General features: G+C 36.8%; 1 protein-coding gene across 2 annotated transcripts in view; it reads left to right on the top strand.

Moving 5' to 3' along the window:
* The window catches only part of Glra2 (glycine receptor alpha 2), a 192,096-nt gene that overhangs the window by 49,319 nt on the left and 119,175 nt on the right, over nt 1–23,602 (top strand). For both annotated transcript variants that reach the window (XM_035450000.1, XM_027432615.2), the window contains exons 5-7: nt 10,001–10,083; nt 12,824–12,961; nt 14,805–15,019. In XM_035450000.1, the coding sequence (XP_035305891.1) occupies nt 10,001–10,083; nt 12,824–12,961; nt 14,805–15,019 (436 nt within the window). The remainder of the gene's footprint in view (nt 1–10,000; nt 10,084–12,823; nt 12,962–14,804; nt 15,020–23,602) is intronic.

The following is a 23,602-nucleotide window of genomic DNA, read 5'->3' as shown; positions in this document are numbered from 1 at the left end:
GACTTTTCCTGGGGAGAGACAAACATCTATCTATACACCTCACATCTGTCATTGACAACAGATCCCAGAACAAAGAAAGGATTCTACTCAAGTGTTTCTTGGTAAATCAATGAATTCATTGGGTTTCTTATGAGCACATAGGTAAATGAGAAAATTATAAGAGCATAGGTTCTTGGAAATAGCTGTATCACTGGAAACTTTGATAGTGATTTGTGAAGGCTGCATTACTGAAGTCCCCCCGCTCAACTTGTCAGTCACTCCACCAAAAAGTCCCCTCCTCCTTCCCCAGAAACTTTTTATATTTTATATCACCTTAAAGGGGGGCCTTGTAAGCATAACAACTTCTATTAGATTCATGAAGCATAAGGCCCTCACTTCTCCCTCCCCCAGGCTCGAGCGCTTCAATTGTCCTATCTAGGATGAATCAGCCCCTGGGTGTGGTGGCTCATGTCTTTAATCCCCACACTCAGGAGGCAGTGGTAGGTAGATCATGTGAGTTTAAGGCCAGCCTGATCTCCATAGTAAGCTCCAGGCCAGCCAGGGTTATATGGTAAAACACTGTCTTGGAAAAAAAACATCATCTTACCATCAACCCCAAAATCCACTTTTTCACAAATCTTTGTCACCATAAGAGCAGTTAACAATCCTCCCGTAGTTACTGCACTAGTAATCTTCATGCTGTGATATGCTAGTGGATTAACACACACAATTATATTCCCATCTGTCAGTAGGTAGAATGTTACTTTGGTTTGCTCAAAACCATATCTGTCTTTCACAGAATGCTGTCCTTTGTTCTGGAGTACCCCCTTTTGTCAAAAGTAAGATGATCCCAAACAAAACGTTAAGGTCACTGCTACCTAGAGCTTTTTATCTATCTCGATCTCATGGCTGCTATCAAGAGCTGTAAGACAAAATGACAAGGATCAAGCTATTATTTCTTATTATTTTAATGTGCTGGCTAGTAGCAGTTTCTCTTCAAAACTGTTTGGATGTGTAATTAAATGCTAGACATAAAATGACTTTAAAGTTTATTTAAATCTGCTGGTTGGAGCTCTTTTTTTCTGGTGTTCCATTTAGCCCTCTCCTTACTCAACACCTTCAAAACATTTTTATTCAGGAAATATAAAAGCATTTGGAAGTTTGAGCTGCAGATTTATTCAATGCTCTCCAAGTGGAATGCAACCCAGATTTGGACTTAATTAACATGAGCCAACCATATGTGTGCACATTTTTTAAAAGACCACACACAGATGGGTTGAGTTATTATATTTTTGTCCCTCCTAGCTGGTATTGCTCAATGCATATGGGTATTTCCTGTGATGCCTGTTTAATGTTTGGTAAACATGGACCTTTCTACTCAGTCACTGAAATTTGAGGCAGGAAAGAGTAAAAGAACAGCTGAAGATCCAGGCAATGTTGCCTTTAGTCTCCTCCATATCCCAAGTTCAGAAGGAAGAAACAAAACAGGAGGGTTGCTTATTTGGAATCAACTGAGAGGAAAATGTAATCTCACAGCTTAGGACCAATCTGTAGTTTTGGTCCAGTCTAAGACAATAGTGATAACGTGATATGCCACTGCTGCCCAGACACACTATTCAAAAGCTTGGGTTGTTGTTGCTTTAATTTTATCTAGTTTGGTACTTTCAGTATCAGAGTCTGCTCTTGGAAATGTGTGTAACAGAACCAGGAATTTATCAACTGGTTTATACAATGACAGACATCACTATTAGTACTTGAAACATCTTCCTAGCTTTGCATTTTAGTAGTCATAAGAACCTGTGATTAAATGTGTATTAGGTAATTACAACTAACAGCCAGGAACTGGTAGGACTGAGGGCAAATTGAGATTCTTCTAGAACTCAACTCCTATTTACACAATGTTTATGTGAAGATCCTTATCAGATATAATCATCCATGTGCTCATCCATGGTTCAGGGAATCAGGAAAACAAATGAGGCATGGAGTGAATTCAAACAGTAATTTTACTACACGGTTCCCATAAGAATGATTTTAAACTTTTTTTTCATTCATTATCTGGCCATTGGGCTAATAATTATTTTGTGGTGTTATAAAGCTCCTTGTGTGTGTACCTTTCTTTTCAGTTATGAAGCAACAACTTATTATTAGTTCAAGACACCCTTCTCTAGATTTAGGATGTTATTCAGTGTGGGTGCTTATCTAGGTCCCAACAGTAGGCTCATTCTATTTAGAGGTATAATTTATATTATCCAGAAAAAGATTCTTTAGGTCAGGGGAAACAAGACTCTTTAAATGGAGAATTGGGAAAACCATTTTAATGTTGAAGAATACTGGTTTGGTGTGAATGCCTTTTTATTCCAGTCTTGGGGACAGAGGCAGACAAATCTCTGTGTATTTGAGAATAGTCTGATCAGCATGGTGATCTCTAGTTCAGCAAGGACTATACAGTGATACCCTGACTCAAAAAGAGTCGAAGAATAAACTCTCAGCCTTTAAATATTCCCACATCAAAGTGCAACTTTCTTTTTCCTTGAAGAAATTTGTATTTCAAGTGTTTGACATAAGGTGCTCCCAAATATTTGCAAACTACTGTTATATACAGTTATAGACTAGTCTTGCCTAACAGCATTTCCTCTTCCTAACAGATCTGGGATTCTTGATGTACTTATTGTTGGTTGCCAGTAAACTAATCTTGGCTTCATTGCCCCAACTTTGCCAACATGTTCTCTAGGATGACCTTGGTTATCTCCCTCTTGTCTTATTTTCCTAATACAATCACATAGCAGCCTACCTGGAGGTATGTGCCCTACTCTGATGTTAAATATTTTCCCCAAAACAACAGTTATGCTTCTGAAAAGTTAGTTTTCATTCTCAAGTGTTACGATAAATCCGCCAAAAGCCGCCGAGCCCCACCACTACATGTGTGCTTTACACCAGCCACCTGCCAGAGTTAGGGCCCAAATTAATACACAAAAAATTGTATTAGGTTCAAATGCTGCTTGGCCAATGACTAGGATTCCTCATCTGTTAGCTCAGTCTTAATTATCATAAACCTATATATTTTATAAGACTTATCTTATAGAGGATGCCTTTTGCTGGCACCCTCTCTTGCCGGTGGCTCACATGGCGTCGCTGGAGGAGGAGCAGAGGGGAAAAGGGGGACCTTCCTATTTCTCCTTGCTAAAATATGAGTCTCCTTGCTATGCCACTTCCTGCTTGGATCACAATTTCTCTACTACATGTCCCAGAATCCTCTTTGATTCCTAGTCCTGTCTAACTTGCTTGGCCAAACAGAACTTTATTCAACAATCAATAAGATAAACATGTACAGAAGTACTTCCCCATCACTCAAGTTTTTCACATTTTCTTTCCCAACCCCTCCTTTCACTTTATTATTTGACAGTGAGGTCATCCCTTGGGATGTGTGAAGTAGTGTTTCTAAAAAATTAAATAAATAAAAACACTGGGATGCCATCATTTCTACATGAACTTCTCATTAAAAGTACCCGAGAGCATGAATTCTCACAAAAGCCCCTCAGATGCTGCTTATATCAACCAAAAATTAAAACTCTTAAAATGCTAAGGCGAACCAGCCAACCAGGCTAGCAGAACATTTTAATCCATTTTAATTCACTATCACTTTTTTCATTCCCTTTCTCAATGTGTGTTATTAATGATGTACTTTAAAAGGGATTATTTTATTTTATTTTGTTTTATATTTGTGAATGTTTTGCTTACATTCATTTTGAGTTGTGAGCTGCCAGGTAGGTGCTATAAACGAAACCCTTTGCTTTGGAAGAAAAATTATTCTTTTTAAGCTATCTCCCCAGATCCTAATGAAGCAGATTTATCTTGACTTCTGACTTGCTCCTGGGATACTTCTACTTTTAGAGTCTAGATGGGTTATGATGACAGCCTTGTTAAATTCTTATTGTATCTTGTCAAATTATTCCAATACTAGCCTGTCACATGTTTCAGAAATTTTAAGGTACTCAGAGGAACAATTTAACAGATCTAAACTTTACAATAAGGCCATCTTTATGTTCTCAAGGAAAGAATGAATTATATTCTAGAATTTTGAACAATAAAGCCATCTTAGTGTTTCTAGTGCTGTGATAAAACACAATGATCAAAAGTAACTTGGGGAGGAAAACAGTTTATTTGGCTTACAGCTTGTAGCCCATCATCCTGTGAGGGAAGGAACTCAAAGCAGGAACCTGGAGACTGGGACCTGGAGGCAGGAACTGATGCAGAGATCATAAAGGAGTGCTGGTTAATAACTTGTTCCTTATGACTTTCTTATAGAACTCAGGACTACTAGTCATGGTTGTTTGCACCCTAGTAATCTGATCCTTCCTATATCAATCATCAATCAACAAAATGTCCTACAGACTTGCCTACATGAAAATCCTATGAAGGCATTTTTCTCTAATCATAATCCTTCTTCCCAAATGACCCTAGTTTGGGTCACATCAGCATAAAAACTAGCCAACACATAGCCCAAATGGGGGTGCAATAGCTATATAACCTATATGTCCTATTTGACAGGATGTCCCTAATCTTAAAAAATGCTATTACTTGGTCTTTAGGTTTTCATCAGCTTCAAGAGGGTAAATTCACCTGCAAAAGAAAAGCATTATTTCTGGTTACCCTTAATCACAGTTCAGGATCACAGAAATATCAAGCAGCATAAGTAGGTAGGTAAACAAGGAAGCCAGGAGATTCAGCGACAACTTCTTTCTGAGTATGTTCTATCTACCACCAGGTCTCCAAAGTCATAATAGTTTAAATGCCCAAGAAAATATGAAGCTAGTATCCCCAAGGGGATACAAGACAACAAAGAAATCTGATCAATGCTTCTGGCTTCAAAAACAAAGGATTAATAGCTTGGTAACAGATTCTTTTCTGAAAGAGGAAATATGGTAGATGAGAAGTCAATAGACTTTGGTATCAGTTAAATGGGGTTTCTGCGAGCTTTAATTTGGTTATTTCAAAACCTGAGATAATTCTACAATTCTTTCTCCATTGCATAATGGTTCTCCATGATTGTATGAGGTTGAGTGTGTTTGGTTTACAGAGTGCATCCACAGAATTTGTGATTCTTTTTATTATTATCATGATTCATGTATTTTTTTATTTTTCTTAAGTCATTTGATACTAGAAGAACACCGCATGTTGTACCCTCTCAGAGGTAGCCATGTGCCACTGTTTGCTGTGCAGAAAACATGGTCCCCAACAGAGGAACAATACCCAGGAAGCTCCTTTTCCCTCCTGGAAAAAAAAGGATCCTCTGCCCTCCCTTTCTAAACAAGACAGATTGTTGTAAATGTTAAAGCAACTCTTTCCAAATAGCACACTGAAAATATTTTCTTTAGGGCAAGTAGATCATCCATTAAAATGTATGATAGGGGACTATCATAAAAGAGGACTAAAAGTCCCCTTTCTTTTCAATTGGTATTCTTGCTTCAAAATTCTCTCTAGAATAGATCCCCAAGTTTAACACTTAGCTTCATATGACTCTAAATTGCTTTAAGACTCAAGAAACCTGTCTGCCATCATGATGATGTTTTAAATTATTGATTTCCATTGTTCTCGTACTGCAAGACCAGCCGTGCTTATGGACCTAGCTGCCCCACTGTGGCTCAAGGACAGACAATGCATTTTGACACTTTGCTTTGAGTTTATTCAGTTTATTTCTAATGAAAATTTTGCTAGCTACTAACAAAAGGGCTCAGGCAAGCTTTCCTGCATTCCTTTGATAGTCCTGTAATTTAGTTACACTCTGTGGGCTCTGATAACCAGCCTTCTTCCTTCTAAAGCCATTGTCATTTCCTAGGTCCATAGAATATAAGTCTGAAAATGTCCCATACAGTTCCAGGATGCTAATACATTAATTTGTTCACCAAGTATTTACTGAATGTCTACTTTGTGCAAGGAATGGTTTTTAGACTGTGGAAGAAAGTGCCAGCCTTTATGAACTTGCATTGTAGTAAAAGAGAAAGGTCTCAAAAAAATTAAAAACACAAAATATTTTATTTAAAGCAAGATAAAGATAATAAACTTTTTATAATACCAGTATCTACAAATAACTTAATTGTTAAGCAAAGTAGAGCCAAAGAGTTAGCTTTCTGAGCAAGGTGAACTGAGTAAGGGAGAAGGTAAGGAAACCATATGGAAGGTGGGGAAACAGTTTTTCTGCACTTTGCTTTATTCTTCACATTTAAAGTCTAAATGCTTGCTCAGCCTTCTCATTCTCAGTAAAGATCTATGGCCTCTGGGAATTTTGTTCCTTTTTTCTGAAAAAAAAGGAATGGGGTTTCTCTGAGTATGTATGTACATGTGTATGTATGTTTTGACAGTGGAAAAATGAATGATAATGCTTTAGGAAATGAGGTCTTTAACTCAAAAGGAAGCAGGTAGCCCTCAGAGCAATAGCTTTAGGTGCAGTGGTCTTAATATTTCAGGCTATGGAGAAAAGAACAAATTTGGCATGTTATAGGCAGTGCCCAATAATGTAAACTCTACGTTTCAAAATCGAAGAATACTTGAATTTTAAATTAAATACTTAACTGTGAGATACATCAAAATTTATCATGTTTTTTTAATGATTTGGCTTTTCACATCAAACCTGTTTATTATAATTTCTGCTTGGTACAAAATAATGTAGAGTTTGCTTTTTAAATTTGAATCACATTTAGTCTTTTTCATAACAATGAGGTGAAAGTTATTTTGGGAGGTTCTGGTCTGAGAAGAAGGCACAAAGGAATGTTCTGGGGGTGATGAGAGTTTTGTAAGTCTGGATCAGAGTATTTATTACTAGGGTAGATATAAATCTAAAGCGTCATCGAACTGAAATTTTAGATTTCTGTCATTTACTCTGTTTAGTGTATGTGTCATATGAGGGGGAGAGAAAACAAAAGAAACCTGTGTTAGACTTCCAGATGCATGTTAAACCAGACATCATAAATTTGAAACTGCAATTCACGCAGGACCAATTAGATTTTACAGTCCCTACCCATTTCCTTGCCCAATGACATGATTTAACAAAGTGTACAGCTGTTTGATTATTGGAGCTCATTGTGTTCTAAATGTAAAACTTGTCTTAAAAGAAATGTAGGTAAGCAAGGGGAAAAAACTAACTCGCGAGCTCTCATCTGAAACAGGATTCAGAGATCGTTTCATATTTGTGGAGAATTTTTCTCAGTGTGTTCAGTCATCTGTGCTGTTAATAAAATTCTGTGTCCCTGTGGGATTGTTAGATCTGACACAAAGGCAGGAGTAATTACGTGAGAGTTTCTCTGCTCCCTGAACAATGTGGTCAGTTCATTTTGCAAAAGAATCCAGTGCAGTTAGCCTATGGTGATGAATAACGGAGTTGAGTTGTCACAATAGCAACTGCAAAGTGTTAAACTACACCCACTTCCATTAATATTTTCTAATTTCCCAAAGTAAGGCTTTCAAAATTTTAATGAACTTTCCAGATTTTCTGGTGTGTTAATCCACTTTAATTATCCACACCATCTGAATATTGTTATATGCCAAACATTGTAGTTTTTCCTTTTAAATGATTTTTAAATTGAAAAGCTATGGCTATGTATATATTTTAGGGGGCAAAAGTAATATGATTTATTAATACAAGAAGTAATTAAATAAAGCTAGTTAATTTATTCATCACCCTCAAATGCTTATTTTTATGGTGAGAACATTTGGCATTTACTCTCAGCAATTTTGAAATGTATAACACATTATTTATTAAATTCAAAATATTGTGCAATAAGGCTCACAGAAAACCCCTCTTCTTCCTAATTAAGCTTCATACTTGTTTATAACAAATATTTACAAGAAAAAAGTCAGAGAAAAACATATTATTGTATGATGAAAATATTATGCCTTTGAAAATGGAAAAGAAAAAAAATCATTTTAAACCTGTGGATCTTTCCGAGTTACCACTACTCCATTTTTAAAAATCAGCTATTTATTTATTCATTTATTAGTTACAGTTTTCTTCTTGCTTTTTTCATTGTCCTTATCTTGAAGAGTTTGTGATATTAACAGCAAATGCCTGCTTTTTCCAAAACAAATCTTCATACAGGGGAAATCTGTAGATACCCATATATTTACATCTACAAATGAACTCCAAAATTGATAAATATTGTTTTTGTGTCTAAAAATATGGAATAAAATAGTATTTTCTAATTTTACATTTCAGCTATTATCTTGAAAAGAAACTTCATTTCCCGAAGATGAGAAAGCTTATAATGGATTTTATGAACATTTTTAAACAGCCTATACATAGATGCTACAGAATAAATAAAGAATAAAACAAACAAAAATAACTATGAGTATATCCAGCAACTAGAAATATTTACTTTTTGTATAGGGGTGCATTTGTTCCCAAGATGGAATATATTTTTCTGTTATTGTTGCTTTGTGTCATGCTTGTACCTATTACTGCCGTATTTTAATGGCTTTGACAACCATCAACATGGACTCCTTATTCTCACTTCAAATCTCAAGTCTTTCTTTTTTAAAAAAAAAATGTGTGCTATAATTTCCTTGTGCTTGAAAAGAATACAAAATGAACCATAGAAAACAAAGAGAAGCAAATCAAGAGGTAAACTGAGGATGAGCATAATGGCAAGGGAGGTTTTTTAGTAATAGTGTGATAGTCACATAAATGTTTGGATATGAAAAATGATTGATGTACAACAAGCAAAATATGGAGCCATGAAGTACTAGCATCAAATGGGAATGGAAATCCTATATCCTGCTTCCTAATTTGATCAGTGAGGAGCAAATATTTAGGAAGTTTTAATATCTTACTTTGGTAAAATGTAGTTTAGGCAGTATTGGGGTATTGGGATTGTTGATTATCAGTTCTGATTGGCTTCCTTGAATCTTAAAAGTACAAGAATTTCAGAGTTGATCATTCCCATGAGAAATCAAAAGTAAAAGGGTAAACAAAAAGACATGGTAGCAATGTATATCTTGATTTAAGGCCCAATGGGGAGAAGGCTGGAGCTCAGAACAGCTCAAGGGGGAAAGAGATCAGAGTCACCTCCTCTAGTACAGAGAGACGAAGACTGTACAAACATGTATCTTAAAGTGTGTTTTCCTCACTCAAGGATTATTTGCTCTATAACTGTAGAAATCCTAGAATGAATGACACAATATGTTGCTAATTCATCCGTGTGGATTAGTAAATGAAAAGTCTGTGAAGCCAAGTATTTATCCATTTGATGGAAGGAAAACCGTTACTTTTCCATTCACATAATCTGGGGTATATATATTCACATATATATATATATATATATATATATATATATATATATATATATTCACATATATCTGGGGTATAATTATTAAACAACATAAATGTTATGTCTTTCTTCATCATTGTGGTTAAGAGCCCATTGCTCATATTACAGCATTATAACATGAGATGAGCATCATTGTTGGAGAGAATCCAAATCTAGAAGTGAGAAATACTCAGAAGCTGGATGTTGAAAAATAGAGTGAGGGCTTATAATGAAATGTGAAAATATTTTGAAAAATTATCTAAAGCTATTCTTCTGTGAGTGACATTTCTGTGGCTTCAGCAGTCTGTGGGGTCACTGGCAGTGGTACCTAGATTCCCTTGTGCATGAATTGATTTTTTGTAGCCCATTCCCTATGGAGAAATACCTAGCTCAACGGGGGGGAGGGGGGTTGGTCCTGCCTCAACTTGATATGCCAGACTTTGTTGACTCCCTATGGGAGGCCTTACCCTTTCTGAAGAGTGGATGGGGGTTGGTTTGGGGGAAGGAAGGGAGAAGCAGGAGGAGTGGAAGGAGGGGTAACTATAGTTGGTATATAAAATAAAAAAAAACTTTTAAATAAAAAATTTTAAAAGTATTGCCCTGAGAGCTTAGATGTCAATATTTGAGTCATTGTGTTTTGTTAATCATGGACGAATTTTTGTCTTTCAAGGATTATACTTCACATATTCTAAAGTAGGCTTCACTTTTTTTCCTTTGTTAAGGCTCACCTTGACTTTATCTTGTCCCATGGACCTGAAGAACTTTCCAATGGATGTTCAGACCTGTACAATGCAGCTGGAGAGTTGTACGTAACTGCTATTAAATGACTACTTGTCTGTGGTAACCATTGGCATGCCTCTCTTAGTGTGCCAATACGGAATAAATATTTGTAAGGCTTACTCTCTACAAATTTCCCAACACCCAATGTCTTAATGGAGAATGGGTGTTTAATAGGAGAAGCTCATTATCAGTACATCAAAACAAACTTTCAGTTTGAAATGTTAAAGAAATTTCGCTTCTTCAGATAAAAACCAACCCAAGTCTGGTTTAACAATATTTTCTATGAAATGAAAATTTTTCTTTTGATAATGGTGATTATTCTCTAACTTGCCTTTATAAAGAATCTAATTACAAAATTGTATTTCTTTTGGACTCACACTCATATAGATCAAAGCATCCAAATAGACACTGGAAGAAAGGGATGGTGGCTTTGAGAACAGACACAAGACCCTTAGCCAAAGGAGGATTTAAAAAGAGAGGACTAAAGCTCAGTAGGAATATACTCACCTAAAATACTCAAAGCCCTGGGTTTGATCCTCGGCAATACAAAACAATATAAATAAATGAATAGAATGTTGAAGGTCATAAGTTGACAAGGAATAAGAGTTGGCATCTTCCTTAGATAAGCAGTTGCTACACTAAGACAAAATGAAGTAAATAGGAAAATACCATCTCCTTTGTCTCCTTTATGTTCTGACTTTGCTGCTACTAAAATCATTGACATGTGCCATAAATTGCTTGTGCCTCCAAGGTAATGGGATTTTCAGTTTAAGATACATGAAATTTCCTCTGGCTTGCACTTGTCAGTTACTCTGTTTACAGAGTCCAAAAACATAATAAGTGCTACTGACTTAAAGGGATACTAGGAGACTTAATGAGACAGGGGCAAGGAAATATTTTTAACTTCTTGGCTTATAAAACTAATAAGTGTAAAAAGGCACATCAACTATCATTTAAAAAGAAACATTGATGGCTTATTTCTGATCATTTAAAGTCTATATGGATTTCTCTTGAATTTTCTTATAGTAATAGACAAAATAACAAAAATATTTGTTTCTAGATGTTGTCAGAGATAAAATGGGAATTTTTATTTATAATGCAATATATATATATATATATATATATATATATATTGCATGTTGCCCCTTCTCTTGAGAACAAAGTTGAGAAAACATTTTAATACAATAATGAATCTCTTCTACTACTTTATATGTCCCCAGACTCAACCTAATCGTTTCATTTTCTCTGTAAAACAGGACCCAGATCTATCAAAAGAGGCTCATCTAAGACTTACAAAGCCTCAATCAGTAGATTTGCCTTTTCCCATTAAGTATTTGTTGGAGGTAGCTAGAATACATTCATACAGATTGTCAATGAGAGAGATAAGTTAGCTATTGCCTATTTGGACCATCAATATTTGAGCAGGAAGGAGCCATACTCCAGTTTGCTGCTTTATATAAAGATGCTCAAAAGAACCCAGCAAATCAATTTAACATTGATTTGTAGATAGGGTCAGTGAGTTGCTATTTTGTAGTAAGCAAGAATAAGAATTTACAAACAATAAATATGCTGCAGTTATTAGCCATATCAATTTTCATAGAATATTCTTTGTTCTCACTAGTTTTCTTTCCACAGTTCAAATATCAAGAAACAAAAACAAGGACGGCAGAGAAATAATGAGTGAAAAAAAAAACTAGCTGTCATTTCTGGGATGGAGAAATACACAGACACATTGACAATGATCCAAATAACTATCTTACTTTCTATTATTGCTATGATTCTAACCATATAACAGTTGGACCTTATGAAATAGGAGGCCTGTTTTACTTCATGAGAATAATGAGTGGGGCAGTTTAGCAATGCAAACATAACTGTTCTTACGTGATGTGTTTTTGTTTTGAGAAAGGGTCCCATGTAGCCTTGTCTAGCCTTGGGCTTACTATGTAGTAAAGGGTAACCTTGAATGTCTGATATTCCTGCTTCCACCTCTACAGGCATGTGTCACCACTTGCTGTTTTAAATGGTGCTGGAAATTGAACCTAGGACCTTGTCCATTTTAGGCAAGAACTGTATCAACAGTATCAACTGTATCAACACAGCTCCTGTGTCACGGTTCTTGGTTATGTATTATACAAGGTCCTCTTAAATGACTTGCCTATAGCCTTTCACACTTGCTAAAGTTGGGCTTGAGAGCTGGCTCAGCCATTAAAGGCTAGGCTCACAACCAAAAATGACTGAGAATTTACACTCAGTAATTAACATAAGTTTCCTACAAGTCAAGCTAACACTCTAGAAAGGTCCAAATATGCACTGGTAATACTAGCAGGCAGGTCTATAATTAATTCATTCTCATTAAACATTTCAAAAGGAATGGTTTCATTTGAAATACTAAGACAGGCACCATGAATTGGATTGTCTTATTGAACTGTCATAGACACAGCTCTTTCAAGCAAAGAAAATCTTCAAAGGGTTTTGGTTTTGTTTACTTGTTTGTTCTTCAGAGAGTTAGTGAATAAAGAAGCAGGAGATAAAAGATTCTATAAATTCCTTTCTCTTGTTATACACACACACACACACACACACACACACACACACACACACACACTAATCAGAAATATCTTGCTGTGTTCAGTTTCTCTGAATGTGATGACATGTAGTCTTATTAAAACTGGACTTGAAATGTTTCCCCTGCTTGTTCACTCTGTCTATAGATTTTTCAGTTTCCTAGGAAAGACACATGGTTTGTTACTATTTCTTTCCTCCAGTTGGGTACACCATGAATGACCTGATATTTGAATGGTTAAGTGATGGTCCGGTACAAGTAGCCGAAGGACTCACCCTGCCCCAGTTTATTTTGAAAGAAGAAAAGGAGCTTGGCTACTGCACAAAGCATTACAACACTGGTAAGCTTTCCTTTCACTTGCTAACCCCAAGTGCTCTCATTTGCATATCAAATCAGTATCCTTTTATCTTAATAGTTGCCCATTCACGAAGAAGCAAATGGAGGTTAAGGGAACCCTCCATATTTAGTATTCCTGAAGCCGTGGGATAGGCCTGTGAGTGCAGCAGCTCATCTCCCCAAAAGGCAGAAGACAGAATTAGGAATCCTTTGCTCTTCTCTTACTGAGATCTTGCTGTCAACTGAGTCTGAATAAAGCTGTAGAAGACCTCATTAGTTGTTTAGAAAACATAAATCATGGCTGTTCCTTGTATCCACTCATTATATTGTACTCTCAGTTCAATTTGCACTCCTGGCCTTAGTGGAAGAAAGTGATAATGACATAGGTCTGTGGAAACCCAGAAATAGAGATGTTCTCTGCAGTTCTCGAGAGCAATATGAGTATGGATGAGCATCACCTGGAGAGAATTCAGCTGGCTTTAAAGTCGGGTGCTATTTTTAGCATTGAAAGACACACGTGGTGGGCAAGGTTGAAATGTTGACAACAAGTGGGTATCTATTGTTGCCTGGAAGATTATACCTGCCCAGGAAGGCTGATACCTTTTATTTCAAATGTTCTGGTCTGTTGATAACATGAATTCTGATGGTAGCAAGGTAGTCATCAGTAACTGCCTTGGGTTTCTTGGGAGCAGAACAGCCCAGAGCAGCCAACAGCAGCTCCTTATGAAAGTCACTAAAACCTGACTCCAAGGAATACTTCCAAATCTTTATTCTTTGCCTGAAATAACAAAATAACCTTCCAGGGTCTAACTCAAAGCCAACAAAGGAGAGAAAAATGTAGAAAGAGGCAAGAACATCTACTTCTTCCTAGTGATGTTAAAAAGTTGTAGCATCTTCCTGTGCACTGAATTTTATAGATGAAGTAACACTATAAACAGTTTCGATGAATGAATACTCTATCTTCAAGAATTCCCAAACGGTAGAAAGTTTTCACAACAAACAGGATGTACACATACTCTATAAATGTACTCGTTGGTTTTACCATTTAAAATACAAAGATATACAGTTATCCAAATACTCGGGATGGTCTTGTAACCACTTAGAAGGGGTTGAGGGACTGGAATCTTAGTTCACTCAGTAAAGTGCTTGTCGTGCAAGCACGTGAACCTGAGTTCAAATCTCAGCACTCAGGGAATGATGGCACATGATTGTAGCTCCAGCACTGGGGAGATGGACACAGGTAGTCACTACTCTAATTTGAGAGCCCCCAGGTTCTGGTGAGAGACTGCCTCAAAAACCAAGATGGAAGGCACCTGAATATTGACACCTGAGGTTGACCTCTGTTTCCACAAGCAAAAACACACATGTGAACCCCAGAAACAAGTATACGCGCACGCGCGCGCGCGCGCACACACACACACACACACACACACACACACACACACACACGAGATTGGTTTCAATTGTTCCATATTACTTGATGTTTTATATATTGCACTGTACATAGAATATGTTAATGGTTACACATTATGTGTTATATATTACATACAACACAAACATTCTTAATTTTTGTCAGTCTTGCAAATGCCAAAGGTCCTATCTAAAATAATCTGGACCAGATCAATATCATATGATTTTAGTCCAAAGACTATTTAGCTCCCTTATGCTTACACTATTATTTCCATTACTAGAAGAATTAGAAAAGTTGAATTGATTGTGTAAGCTGAGCATTTGCCTGCAATCTTCCCAATCTGTTTCCAATGTTCTTCATTTATCAAAATCGAATAAGAGAGTAGAAGGGAAAGTTATTTCAAGTGAGACTTCAAATGATCCTCTTCTGCTTCCAGGAAAGTTTACCTGCATTGAGGTCAAGTTTCACCTGGAACGCCAGATGGGCTATTATTTGATCCAGATGTACATACCCAGCCTGTTGATAGTCATTTTGTCCTGGGTCTCCTTTTGGATAAACATGGATGCGGCCCCTGCCAGGGTTGCCCTTGGCATCACAACAGTCCTGACAATGACTACCCAGAGTTCAGGTTCCAGGGCATCTCTGCCAAAGGTAAGAAATACTCTCACTTGGCAGCAAGTGGCCTGAGAGGCTCTCAAAAGGTCTTACGTACCAGAAAATTCTGTGAGGACAGAAATTTTGCCATTTTACTATACTGTTGGATAAGCAAGTGCATTAAGAAAAAAATGCTGTGATTGAAAGTGTCAAGACTGATAATATGGGAAAGGCTCAAAATCCTATCATTTTTATGTAAGGCGGGTCTTATACTGTAACAAATACTAGTTAAATAATGAAAAGTGTCCTTCTTACAGAATACCCCAGCTCCCTAGAACTGCAAACATATGTGTTTTCTCATTTTGAAGAGTACATTGAGCTATTGGCTTCAGTGTTCTGTGTGAGTTTGATTTAGCATTCAGCATACTCAGTCTCATGCTGATTGGATGATCTCTCCAAAAGCCAGTTCTAGAAAAGAATTGAGATGTAATCCCTTATCATTTTTGGCTTGATCTTATGTTCAGTTGAGTTACATTTAATGTGATGAGAAGTGTTAGAGCATGTAGCATGTTATCTCTGGTATTTGCAAAATAAGATCACAATATAGAGGAGACTTGTGACTATGACACAGGTGGACTAAATACCAAGGAAATAATTTTACAACTTAATTTAGTCTCATACTTCCAAAAGATAAATATAAAGTTTCTATCCTCAGATGGAAGCAAGTGTCCTATCACTGACATCTTTTAAAATATTTTTGTGGAGTAACAAATAGAATAATGTACTTATGCCACATACATATTTCAGTCCAGATGTCAGAAATACTCGCAGCTTTTTTCAGCTACATAATTGCTGATCCATTTCAGTTAATAGAAATTCTAATCTACTCAATGACTTCATGCCAAACGGGTTCATTTGCTTATTTCTCTCTAGCTATTACTTACTACCATCACGGCATGCCATTAAAATGCAAGATTCACAAACACATATTTTACAATTTAACAGACAGCTAAAGTGTTGGTCACAAACTATGAGCAGATAATGTCAAAACAGAGGGCATTTAACGTGCAACTGCCCATTGCAATGAAAAGAGTCATCACTTATTTGCAAAATGAGATTTTCAGTTTTGTAAATGTGATATTCATTCTATGGAACTATTATGACTCTGCATCAATGGGCAAAACTATTGCTAAGAAAATGGTCACTGATCAGTGATACTTTCCTGTAGAGACAATCAGGAACTCAGAAAAATAAACAAAGAGGATATAATTTAAAATAATTTTATACTTGGCTTTGAACACATAGTGGTTAACCTTCTGCCACCAGCAGATTTCTCTTCCTACATGTGTTTTTAGGCTATTATTAAACATAGTCAACTCTCAACTGACTGTGAAGTGAAGTGACTCATATGCATGATGGAGAGAAAGTGGGATTAAAGCAGGAGTCATGGAAAATAAATAATACCAACCATATACTTACATATACATATACATAAATATTCATTAATTTATAAACACTACAGTTCCTGAACAGATGGTCTATTGTGTTACCAGTCCAACTGCTCCAGAGCCTACTGTAACACCCTGAACAGAATACACAGGTACATTTTACATGTTTATAGAAAGACAGAAACATTATTGCTGTTCACTGTCCAATACATAACTGTTGTTAAGAAATTAATGTATGCCCTTCACCTTCATTTCTGTTTACATCTGTGGAAAAACACCTTTTAATTTGTATGCATAAAGAATTGAGATCCAAGTTTTATGTCATTCTATGCTATGTCATTTCTCAGGGCCTTAAAAAAAGATATTATGATCATATCTTCTTTGCAGTGGTGCAGACTGAATCTAGTCTTACAGGCGTTAGGCAAGCATTCTACCACTGATGCATATCCGAATCCCATAAGCAATCTCTAATGACTTAGTAATAGTAAACTTGATGTGTCAGTCATTTGTTTTACCATCTTATCTATTGAAGGGCTTCTTTTCTGCTTTTGTAAATATGAAAAATTATAAATACAATTATAAATGCACTTACATGTGAGTATATTGAAGGTTTTGAGTAGAGTGAATGGGAAAGATGTATGGGAGGTAACCAACATCATGTACACACTATGGATACAGGCACTTTGCCAACCTCATTGTATTAAGCTCAGCACCTAAAATACATGGAGCTGAATTTAGATGATTAATGAGTCCTTACTGCTGATTAATAAATTAATGAACAATCATGACCCTGCCGCATGAGACTATGTATAGTATAAAGCAGACCAGGAGTGGAATCTGATCATGAAAATTTACAGAAAACATTAGAGGATATTTTGCTTGCTTTATTCATTGTAATTTTCATGTATCCACAAAATAAAGTTTGGTCATTGTTACCTCCTAGGTATCCTCTTTCAGCATCCCCTTTCCTCCTGAAACTAGTATCTTACCCTTCAACAAGTCTGACTCCTACTTTGATGCCTTTTGTGCATGTGTGACCCACTGAGTAGGGTTGTTTGCATGAGCATGGGTTGGAGAGGATTTCATGGAGCATGGGCAGGAGCAAATTTGTGTGTGCAATGGATAGAGTTTTAATATAAGGGAAATGTTGTAATAATAATAGTGTATGTAGTATAGAGAAATGTGATTTGCCTAATATCATAGATCTATTCACTAAAGTTTTCCAGCAGACTCTGGAAAGTTTAGAATACATGTATAAAGATATATTATAGGCAAGCCTGGATTTCAGCCTTAGGGCTTTCATTCCTCCTCACCCCCCTAAGCCTGTTTACTGATTTCTAAAATAAGAACATCTTTAGTTGCCCTTTTAAATATTAAATGAGGACAAGACGAAGCACTACCTGTATAAATTGTTTATCCCACATTATAGATGGTAGTCACAGAACTCTCTTTAGTTATGTTGTTACTTTTTACCCTATTCATACTGTAGTAGAAATGACTGCTCACAGAGATGGCAGATTATACTAGAAGATTTGCAAAGAACCTTATGACCAGAAGTTACCATAATAAACATATATTTGCATGTATGCACATGCCAGTGTTTTCTTGATAATCTTATCAATGTGTTACATTCCAAAGGGTCTGAATAAACAATGGCCTTGTTATTCTGCAATCACTGCCATTGAACACACTCAGTTGGCTCTGTGTTCCTTGCCCTTGGAGGACACCTGAGGATTCCATTGATTTTCTGTAATAACATGCTATGCCATGTGACAAACACACACACACACACACACACACACACACACACACACACAAACTCATACACACACTTTATAGTTGAACAGACAGCTAAAGTAAAGGTGACATATACATTAAAATATTGCATTATAAAAATTTTAAAAATAATCATTCTGTAAGAAAACCTATCTCATAGCCAGTTCAACACACTTTTCTTTTCCTTTCTTCTATCTCAGTAGTCACCTTTGTCTTAATATGTGAAGCAATATAGAACACATTGTTTTTCCAAAGTTTATCTGCTTGTGTGTGGAATTCCCTCACTCCTGTGGCTGATTTGACCGTCAGTACAGACTGGAGGTCTAGGGAATGGTAGAAGGCTTTATATGACTGAATTTTAGCTACAGGTGCTTTTAATAGCTAAGCTGGAAGCACTGGTAATGCTTGACTTGAACTCAAGTTCCTCAAAATTTCTAAGTGGTGTCACATACTACATAATTCCATGTGAATAATGAACTTTTCTGAAACATCTTACCATATTCTCTTGGTCATCACCTCTAGCAGTATATCCTGTACAGTTTCTTATTCCAAGGACTCCCATATTTAAGAATATATCTTTACTCTCTGACATGCTGCCAAGTAGACTCATATTTGGCTACCTTCCCCACCATTTATTTGGCCCATTAAGATCTAAGGTATTCTTGCCTTGTGACATGTTTATAAACTATTAATTAACCTTTCTGCTTTCACCCCCTGTTGGATATTCTAGCAAACCTACTGTCTTCATATGAATTCCAAACTACTGAGGACACATAAGGTGTTCTCAGAAGAATTCTTCCTTTCTGAAGCTTGGAAACTTGTTGTAATGCCAGCATCTCAGTAAATACATGGCATCTGCAAAAGGTATCAGTGTTTTCTATAACAGGAGCCAGAGTGAAAGACCTTCTCCCATCTTTAGAATAGGAAGGATGCTAAGGCATTGACACTACCCCCTATTCCATTGCTTGAATTCATTTTTCTACTTTCTTAAATTTTGCTTTTATTTTCTATATTATAGTATTATTGTATCATTTCTCTCTTACCTTTCCTCCCTTCAAGCCCTCCCATTTGGTCTTCCCTTCTTCTCTTTCAAATCCACAGCCTCTTTTCTCATTAATAATCCTAAATATAAATAGCCTGCTCAGTATGATGTTGCTTGTACATATGTTTTCAGTGCTGACCATTTGGTATTAGATAACCAATTGGTGTGTTCTTCCCAAAAGACCATTTTCCTGCTACCAACCTTCCTTTGTTGCCTGTAGTCCTTTGTGTAATATTAGGGCCTCCTGGGCTTTTACCTACCTACTTTGGCATGTCTCTGGGTGTCCTCTTTGATATAATGTAGTAGACATAATTATCTTTAGGCCGTATTTGCTCTTCTTAGTAAAACCTTGCCCTTTCCCAGATAAGAACTGTGATCCTGTAATATAACACCTTAGAAATTCTGAGGCAACAGAAATTTTTGTTGCTATACAATCATACCTAGAAATAAGCATTTTTAATTTTAGGCTGTCTCACTAAGAGGGCAAGAGTGTCATTGACTTGGCCCATGTTCGTGTATCTACAACTTGGCACCACATCTGATTTGTAGTAGGCATTTAGTAAGGAGTCAGTTAGTAAATTAATGAACAGTATTAAAAATAGCCAAGTTTTGTTTTGGGCATCATTTAAGTAGTGATTCATTCATCAGTTCTCTTATTTGATTAATGCTTATTGAGTGTTTTCTTTGGGCCATGCGTTATGCTAGGTATCAAAAGAAGCAAAACACAGACTTTAACCTCGGGGGTTTATAATCTGGTCAGGCAGAAATAGCCATTTGGAATGCTGGTGATTAAAGAATGTGAAATATAATAACATATCAGAGTGGATGTTTAAGCTAGTAGATGGAAGTGGTGGACAGAGAAGGAAAGGAGGGCAGAGAAAGGGAAGAAGGCCAGTGTTGGGGAAATGACCTGAAGGTAAAAGAGGAGCCTGAGCTGAATCTGTCTAGCACACAGAGTAGGTGAGAGAGGAGGAGGTAAAGGTCATTCCAGCCAATGAGCACCTTTTACTCATACTATTCAGGAAATGTAGTTGTTGGTGGTGGTTTTTGTTTGTTTGTTTTTGTTTTGGTGTGTGGGGGGGTTAAGAGATACAGTCTGGGCAAGTTTCCAGCATGCTTAGCAAATTTCAAACTCATCTCACCTAAGAAAGTTACTGTGTTTGTTGATTCCAAGTTGGTTTCTCTCTTTTTTTTCTCTCTTCTCATTTATTTATTTATTTTACATTCCAATCCCAGTTCCCCCTCCCTCCTCTCCTCCCTTCCTCCCAACAGAAGGGTTAGTTTTGGTTTTATTTGTTTGTTTTAGTTTTTCAGAAGTTCAATTCCTCCCCTAAATACAAGAAAAATCAAATAACACGGGTACCTTCTCATTTGAAGTTTTCCAGTTGGTTTTGAAATATACTTCTCTTCCAACGTCTAAGAAATAGTTCCCCTGAGAATGTTCTCACCATTTCGAGCATGAAAGCCCTGCAGGCTGGGTGGATTATTTCCTTTCCAACCCACAGGAAAATAGCTGGCTGAATTTAATGGAAGGCTGGGAGATATCAGGCAGACTTGATATCCAGTGCAGATTAAAGAATTATTTTCCTTTATCTCATGTTTGTGATTATAGCAGGGCAATTTGAAGCTACAACCAGCACATTCTTGAATTGTCATTTGTGACTATAGTGCGGAAACTATAGAGATGAAAGCAAACATCAGTAGGGAACAGGTGTGATGGCCCAAGTGTTCAGGTGCCTCTGACTGGTCCAGAACTATCTTTTTGGAGAAAGGATGCAAAGGCATTGTCTTTAGCCAGTACTAATTAGGGCACTCCATTTTCTACACAAATACACACCCCCCTTAGTTTTCAGCAATCTGGTCCAACTAAGGCCAGATGGACCATTTGGAGCAGCTGTCAAACTCAGAACAAGTTTAGAATTTAAAACAAAAGAGACCCTAGTCTTGCCATGCTTGGTTTTGCTTTACTCCCCATCAGAATGCTTCTGACTAGAGACTGCAGGAAGTGAAAGTGATACTACAGCTTTAAACAAGTTTTGGCTGCATATTTGTATTAGGGTCAGGACTATAGTAAGCTATTTGGAATAAGCAATGTTAGATCATACAAGTATATTAATCAGAGATTGGAAACTGTTTTCTTCTCTAAGTAATCAGTACTTTTGAAGTTCTTGGGTAAAATATTAAACAGGCAGAAAGCTAGTCTTTGACAAAGTGATCTGTGGGCCTTACCTGATTTAGCCAGATGTCTGTATATATGGGAGAGTTCATAAACTTTCCCTTCTCCATTTTTCAAGCCACAGCAAATTGAAGAATCATTGATGTAGGGAATATGTGATAAAAATATGCAAGGAGATGACGTGTGTGAATTCTCTGGGGACAGAGCTGGAGTGCCACCGGCACTTTAGTTTAAGAATGTTGCTGACAGGAACCTGACAGTGGGAAAATATGCCCAGGTGGTGTTTCTTACGAGCTTCTGCTAAGACTCACAAGGTTGGTTTTCTTTTTGTTTTGAGGGTTGGGGGGGATACTGAGACTCAGGATTCTTTTGAAATTTCTCTCTTTATATTTTTCTAAAATGAGTAACTCTGGTTCAGAAATGACAAATTTCTTTGGTTCTTCTTTAGAGCATATAGAATAATGAACTATTGTGGTGCAAACAATATAATGTGACACTCTCTCTTGAATGACCAGGGTATAGAAAAGGAGGAACAAGGATTCTGTCTTTAACGATGGTATGAGGCAGACATTTTACAAAAGTGGCATCAGGGCACACATCTTTAATTTTAGTACTTGGGACGCAGAGGCAGCTGGATTTCTGTGAGTTTGAGGCTAGACTGGTCTACATAGTGAGTTCCAGAGCATGCAGGAGTACATGTAAAGACCCTGTCTCAAAACAAAACAAAAAATGATTGTAGTAATTTCCATCCTATATATAAATTCTTGCTTGATTGCCTCCTCTGTTGTGGGATTTCGATCCATTTAACCAGTGACTTTTGGGGCAGCAAGCCCTAGGGCATGGTCTTGTCTGCCTACATGAATGCTTAAAAGCTGAGGGTGAGGGTCCAGAACTCTCTAGCTCTCCTGCTCCCTTAAGGGATTGGAGCCATGCAGGTGGTGGAGAGGTGGCTTGCAGTTTTTGCTCTTCACCCCTAACTGGACTAAAGCAGCTGATCAGTGGCAGCGTCTAATTGGTTGCATATCAATGAGTGTTTGTCCCTATCCTATACCTAAATAAATTCTGGAAACCCTTAAACAGACTCTCATGGCTTCACATAACACTCTTACTTTGATTGTAGCCTTTGTCATATGACTTGCTTTGGAAAATGGACAGTGCTCAATGAAGACTTGAAATATGGTTGCACATTGGAGCTGGCTCTCTCCTGGTCATTTTAGGAGTCTTTTGGCCATTGAATGTTGAGGAAAGTAAGGCTACCCAATTGAAAGATAAAACACTCACCAGTTATCTTAGTCACCAAGGTGACAGCACCAGAGAGCTGGTACTATCACTTGGCAATAATAGACTGCTATAATAAATGAGTCAACCTACAACTCTGTGAAATAGAATTCATCCAGCCTAGCTGACTCTGGACCATTTAGTCATCCATATATGCAAATGACTGTTGTCTAAAGCCACTAAGTCTTTGAGATGCTTGTTTCAGAGACAAAGTTAACTCTTACACTCATTGATGAAGTTGTGTACAGAGGACTATAGATGCTCAAAGAAGGATCCTTGGGCTAGTTTGTAACTTCTTAGAAGAAGGAACATGAAAGAGAAGCACTTGAACTAAATTTCCATGAAAGTCAATGAAGATTTTTTCTTTGTAAACACATTCTCTACCGCCATTCTGTTTTCAAGGAAATATCCAATGCTAGTTTCAGTAATAGTCTTTCTTTATAATTTTCTAACCACTGTTAAAATTCTACCTCTTTCTGGTAACTTAATAAAGAACAACGGGTTTCTTCACTTAGTTTTCCAAAAGAAGCTCCAATTAGGCAATTCTTGAGTGCCTACCTCTGCTTATGAAATGTCTATCACTACGTAAAAAGCAGCAGGATATTGCTAATAAGCATAGTAGTTTGAGCCCTCACTAACAACTAGGTAAGCTTTCCTTTTTAGCACATCTCTGTGTAATAAGAATACATCCTTCTCAGAGGAAACTGTGTGCTGGTATATAGGCACTGTGATGTGTTCATTTATCTAAAGGTCATTATAATTATAAACTAAAAGAACTTTTGGTAATATACAATATAGTAGAAAATCTTAGCAAGGCATCAAATGAGTCATTAATTTTCTATTGATGTGTAACAAAATTCAGAAATTGAAATACTCATTTATGAAGCCATAGTTCTAGGTCAGATGTTTGGCACTGCATC

This window comes from Cricetulus griseus, chromosome X (assembly GCF_003668045.3).
Source record: "Cricetulus griseus strain 17A/GY chromosome X, alternate assembly CriGri-PICRH-1.0, whole genome shotgun sequence".
Taxonomy (NCBI): domain Eukaryota; kingdom Metazoa; phylum Chordata; class Mammalia; order Rodentia; family Cricetidae; genus Cricetulus; species Cricetulus griseus.
The sequence above is the reverse complement of the archived record's forward strand: the minus strand, read 5'-3'. Positions and strand labels throughout refer to the sequence as shown.